This window comes from Saccostrea cucullata, unplaced genomic scaffold (genome assembly GCF_032062105.1).
Source record: "Saccostrea cucullata isolate Sc308-1 unplaced genomic scaffold, CSIRO_AGI_Scuc_v1 ctg10897, whole genome shotgun sequence".
NCBI lineage: Eukaryota > Metazoa > Mollusca > Bivalvia > Ostreida > Ostreidae > Saccostrea > Saccostrea cuccullata.
In genome coordinates, this window is record NW_026923942.1 from 13,608 (window position 1) to 19,443 (window position 5,836).

A 5,836-nucleotide genomic window follows, 5' to 3' on the forward strand; every position below is an offset into this window, starting at 1 on the left:
GATCTTATCTCAATTGTAAACAAACATCATGGCTGCTAAGTCTATGAATCAGTTATTACCTCCCCTTGCTTCCCATTTATTCAGTTACCAAGGTTGCATTATTGAGCGGAAAATTTGAACTCATAAAAAGCAACACAATTTTACATCCACAATTGCTTATTTTTTTAAAAATAAGATTACATGTATATGGAATGACTCTAACTCTTGGCCAAATTATTCTAGTACCTGGTTTTGGTCAGTTAGGGGCCTAACGCTTTTTTTATAATCTGCTTCGCGGATTATAAAGCATAAACTTACCCAAACCAGGTTATATCGAATAATTCGGCCAAGAATTAGAGACATTCCTTAAATATTCATACTACTTGGTTTAAAAATACCTTGATAGGCATAATACAGTATATAGTAGTGCAAGATGAAAAAAAAAAAAAAAAAACACGTTTCTCGACAATAAAAATGATAATTTATATACAACATAAATTCTATTCAACGAATACAGGTCGCAGTGTATCTTATCACTCCTTATCAGTATATTTTTGTGTTCATTCTGTGCATGAGATTTACCAAACTATTGTTTCAATCAAACCAGATATGAGAGTGTTTTTGGTCTTGAATCTGTTCTTTTTCATTTCCTGTATAAAATCTGAGGACCCAGAAAGGTCAGCAGGAACATCGAGCGAACCTTGGTCTGATGAAATCCGGGCATTGCGAATGGAGTTAATGGAAATGCGAAAAGAAATGTCAGACCAGAAAGAGAAAATCAAGCAACTCGAAGATGCTTTAAAGAAAAAACCAGAAAAATGCGAATGCCCTCAAACAGATATAACTGAAGCTGAGTCAAAAGAAACTTTCCAAACGCAGAGGACAGACGGCGGTTTCATCAGAGACCTTCCGAAAGACGACAAACCTGTGATAAAACGATTACTGATTCATCCAACACCAAGTCCTTCATCGCCACCTAGTAAGTTTGTTTGTATAACTGGAAAGTAAAGTATAATAGTATTTTATTAATTGAGTCTAGTAGTTTGATAACAAACAGATTTATTTTATAAGACTAAATGTTGAATACGTAATTCCAAAGTCACACGAAATGTGGCCGGTTTTGCAGCAAAATGTTTGTATTGCAAAGTTCTTACCTTTTCCGAAATCGGAGAACAAGCGTGGAAATAAATTTTTTATTATATACCCAATGAGTATCACTCAATTTTACTGTTTATTGTACGCAATCACAGGACGTCGTGATCCTACTTTCTGGATCAACACGCTGTGGTTTTATGAATCCATATCACCACTCTCTGAAACTGATGACGCAGTACGCACAAACATTACCCTATTATTCTTGCGCGTCAAAGAGTCCCTTGTTATTATGATCTGTTTTACGGATAAATATTATACAATATATCTCTAGAGTCTTATTTTGTTATATTTAGCTAGTTTAAAATGGGGAATATAATAAATTTATCATCATAACAGATTATCAGATCAAATTCAACGCTTCGCGTCTCGTTTGATCTGATGATCTGCGCCTGTCAAATCGACTTGATACGACCCTTCAGATCAAGTTACTGTTATGATAATATATACATATATGTGTATCAACATTCAATATCCTGTTTTTATCTATAATTTACAAGATCTTCAATATATATATTCCAATTCTTTGTATCTTTTCGGTATTTATATTGATATAGCGTTATATCATCAATTGGCAAAATGTGAAGAAAATTCTCAGACTGATGAAACAAATTTTCTTCAATTTTTAACAAATACGGATTTCTTTTTCAGATATTTCACGCAGAATAGCATTCCATGCAAACTCGCCATCGGATTTCAAAAACCTAGCCCTTCATCAACCTTTGATATTCGGGCGCGTCATTTTAAACCAAGGAAACCAATACCATCACTCTACAGGAGTCTTCACCCCCAACGTCTCTGGAGTGTACGTATTTTACGTGCAATTAGTGGTAAGCTTAGATGGGTATGTCCACACGGAACTCGTCGTAGAAGGGGTTAGTAAAGGTGGACACTTCGTACAAAGCCACACTCCAGGAGGGTATTATAATGGAGGCGGAATGACTATTGTCCATGTCAATGCCGGAGACTCCGTCTGGGTTCGACTCGGAACTCCGCATGGAGCGAACAGCTTTGGTTGGGAAAGCAGCTTCTCAGGATTTCTATTGTATGAAGATCAATAAAATGCAAAGAATATTGCTAAGTATATTTGTTTTTTTTTTTTTCATTTCGTTTTTAACGAAAATATATATTTTATCAGAGTTGCAGAATGCCTGTGTTGTTACGTTAACTTAAGAAAAAAGTCAAAATGAAACTTATTTTTAATGTACATATTTTTCATGGATAGTTTTTTTTTTCTGAAATCCATTCACCGCGGTGCACTGTAAAAGAAATTTTCAGAATTAATTCTTTATAATGATTGCATACTTTATCAAGGGGCTGTAAATGCATAATGCAAAACATATTTTTGATTGAGTATTTTTTTCAAAGATACTTTATGTTTTCATTTTTTATCTCAGTGATATGCCAATGTTCTATTAATCGTTATTAACTAAGGAAGAATGGTATAGAAATGATGATCAGAATAACAAAATGTTACATAATACATGTTTTATTCTAAAGTTGTCCACATTTGTAAAACTCACCGAGGACACTTACATTTATAATTTATCATGAATGAACTTTTTAAAATAAAGGATGGAATGCATTATTCAAGTTGAATGTAGTTAAATCTATTTGTTTCACATTTTGAACTTATTTTCTTTGATCTTGGATGATATTTCATCAGAAGCAGAATTTACACAATAAAGACCTTAGTCAACATTTAGTGAACCCCGATCTTTCAACTGCCGTTTTAAATTCATAAATATTAAAAATTCAAAAATTTTGTGTAAGATAATTCCAGGCCATGGACCAACATGCAAAAAACAGACCGTGACACTTTGTCTGATTATATATTTAAAATATCAAAATTACCTGATGGATTTCCAAATCTTGCATTAAGCGATTTGGGGCAATATTAAAAACATCTACCCTTCTGTCTTGAATAATTCAGACGTTAAAGAAAGAACACAGATTTTATGACCAGTATGTACTGGTCCCAGGTGATAGAGCAGGATTTTGTTTGTACATATTTATTGTATTTTTGTTGGGCTAGGATCTAGTTATGCAGTTGTTTATCTTTATACCCGTATACCTAGTTCCCTTTCTAAGAAGGACGTTCTACAAAATGTCAGTTTCAAATATTTTTGATATTCCAAACAATCAAAATGAGGTTGAATAGCCATACCTATGGAAGGATATGGAGATAACGAACAGTATTCAATTTCAAAGTCCATAAAACAATACAAAACAAGAGCAGAGCAAACACGGACCCCCGAAACATCAGGGGTGGGATCAGATGCCATGGAGGAGTAAGCATCCCCTGCTGACCGGTCACACCCGCCGTGTGCTTATTGTCACGATCGTGAAATAACGGAAAATCCGTCGTCAATTCAGTGAATTATCAAACTTTATAAAATTCTTTAAAAGATATATATCGTGTTGCAGTAAACGTTCATATCAATATTCTTTCATTACTTCTCCCTAAAATATTAACAGCAGTGAAGGACAAACATTTGGACTGATGCACAACACTTCCATGTAAGTGATTGTTTAGCGAGAGGCATATTATAAATAAAAAAAAACGTAGCGTAAGAAAAACTTTCTGATAAACGTGACGAATTGAACTTTTCGTAAACTTCCCTTAGTTTTGGTTTGATTTCATAACTCTCTTAAAGCAATATAGGCCCTACCCTTAAATTATCACCCACATGTGAGGTTTATGTTTCCTTATTGATTTGATACGCAAGAACATGCTCCATGTACATACAAAAAGTCAAGGCGTGACTAGTCCAGAGGCGATGCTTACTGGTCCATGGTATCTTAACCACACCTGATGTTTTTAGGAGTCTGAGTTTTCTCTTACATAGATTTCTATTTTTTCAATAGACTTTTGAGCTTAATTATTGTTGTTATTTCCATGTTTGATTTCAGAATTCTCTTGAAGCTTCTAGAACCCTTGACACAGGTATCATGAAATTCACAAATTTGAAAGATACACTCTTGCTCATCCTAACTATACATTTAGTATAATTGTTAGATACACTGTATTGCATGTTCATGTCACAAGGATACATTGGTGTAAAAGTACATGCACCAAACGCTCAATGTTCAAAAGTTATAATCAAGGTTAAACTCTACAAAAGTAGCTCAAATTTCAAGATGGAAGTCAAACGGTCAAAAATATTGATACCCAAAGGAAGAACTTAACTCAATAATACACAAGTGAAATATGAAAGAAATTCTACCATCTCCCCTTCTAGCCATCATGCCAAGGTCAATGTTTTTCAAAAGTCGGTTTAACTTGAATGTCACAGTCATTTTGTCAAAAGTGTTGGTACTCTGAAAGGCCTTGACTCTTTGTAATATACATTTGAAATGTAAAATCCCTACCATCAATCCTTCAAGGTTAATGTTTTTTAGAAAGTGTCAAAATCCAAGGTGAAGGTCATCAGGTCTAAAATATTGGAATTCAGGGGAAAGACTTGTCACAAGAAATAAAAAAAGAGAAAAATTAAATACACAGTACTTACTGTTGAAATGTTAAAGTTCGGTAAAATATTGATAAAGTACTGTATAGGGGATTAATTTCACGGGTTGTAATTTTCACGTTTTTCTCTCATCTGACACGATCGCGGTTTCTTGAATTCGCGGAATAGCTACAAGTAAACGACATTCTTCAGCGTTGTTTTTATTTCACGAACAACAGGGCAGGTTTATATAAAATTGATAGATTTAATCGAACATTAATTAAAACAAGTGAAGTTATTAAAAGTCCTACACTCTAAACGTCAATTGAATTTCCTATATGCTATTATGGTGAGTGCATGTGCACCCAAGATCTTCAATACAAGGCGGCGAAAAACCACTGGACGGAAGTAAATGTGTTTATTAAGTTCGCCGAAATATTATCTTCCACATATTCAGTAAGTTCGATATTTATTTGAATGATTTTTTAAAACCAAAATGTTGATAAAAACTAATATGCATGATAATGCAGGTAACAAATACACGTGGTAACATTAGTTACGCACGGGTAATCAAAACCCATGGCCCACGTGTTTTGATTGATGAAACATGTAGCGTTGGCTATTAAAACAGCTTTGGAACAAACACGAATTATCATCTGCCGATTTGAATTAAAGTAAAACGTGATAATTAAAATAATTGAATGACGAGTACTACTCGTAATTACTGAAACGACCATGTACTGCATATACATGTACAGAATAATTTGTCCAAACCGGTTTCCGTCGGTTCCATAAAATTTGGCCGGTTTAGACAGGAAAATTTTAATGTTGAAAATTTCGTTGTTTATTTACAAGTTCATTATTATACATAATATGAAATATAATTAAATGATGAAATCAATCAATATTTAGGAGTCTAGAAATTATAAAATAGTCTCTTATGACTGAATGTATTTTCTTGTTTGTTCACGAAGTTTGAAAGTCGGGTGAAATGTTACCTTATATCAAAATCTACGAGCACGCATAATATAAGCCTACTATAATATATATATATCAAGCGAATCATGTTTCGCTTGTCAAAGAGCTCATTCAATGTAAAAAGAGTAATGCACAATTATTTACGATGTGCTTATTATTAGATTGAACTTTTAATTTTTATGTAAAAAATTACGTCTTCCCCCACAGTATTGTGGCGCCATTTTGAAATGCGTCCGATTTTCGATCCCGATTTTTATATTTATTTGTAAATCGCGTAC

At 33.6% G+C, this 5,836-nt stretch overlaps 1 protein-coding gene across 1 annotated transcript; it reads left to right on the plus strand.

Moving 5' to 3' along the window:
* Positions 1-525: 525 nt before the first annotated feature.
* Positions 526-2,226, plus strand: LOC134265306 (caprin-2-like). The gene is made up of 2 exons (XM_062747541.1): positions 526-958; positions 1,783-2,226. Exons 1-2 carry the CDS (start codon positions 589-591, stop codon positions 2,190-2,192), a joined length of 780 nt encoding a protein of 259 aa, XP_062603525.1. The 5' UTR covers positions 526-588; the 3' UTR covers positions 2,193-2,226.
* Positions 2,227-5,836: the final 3,610 nt, after the last annotated feature.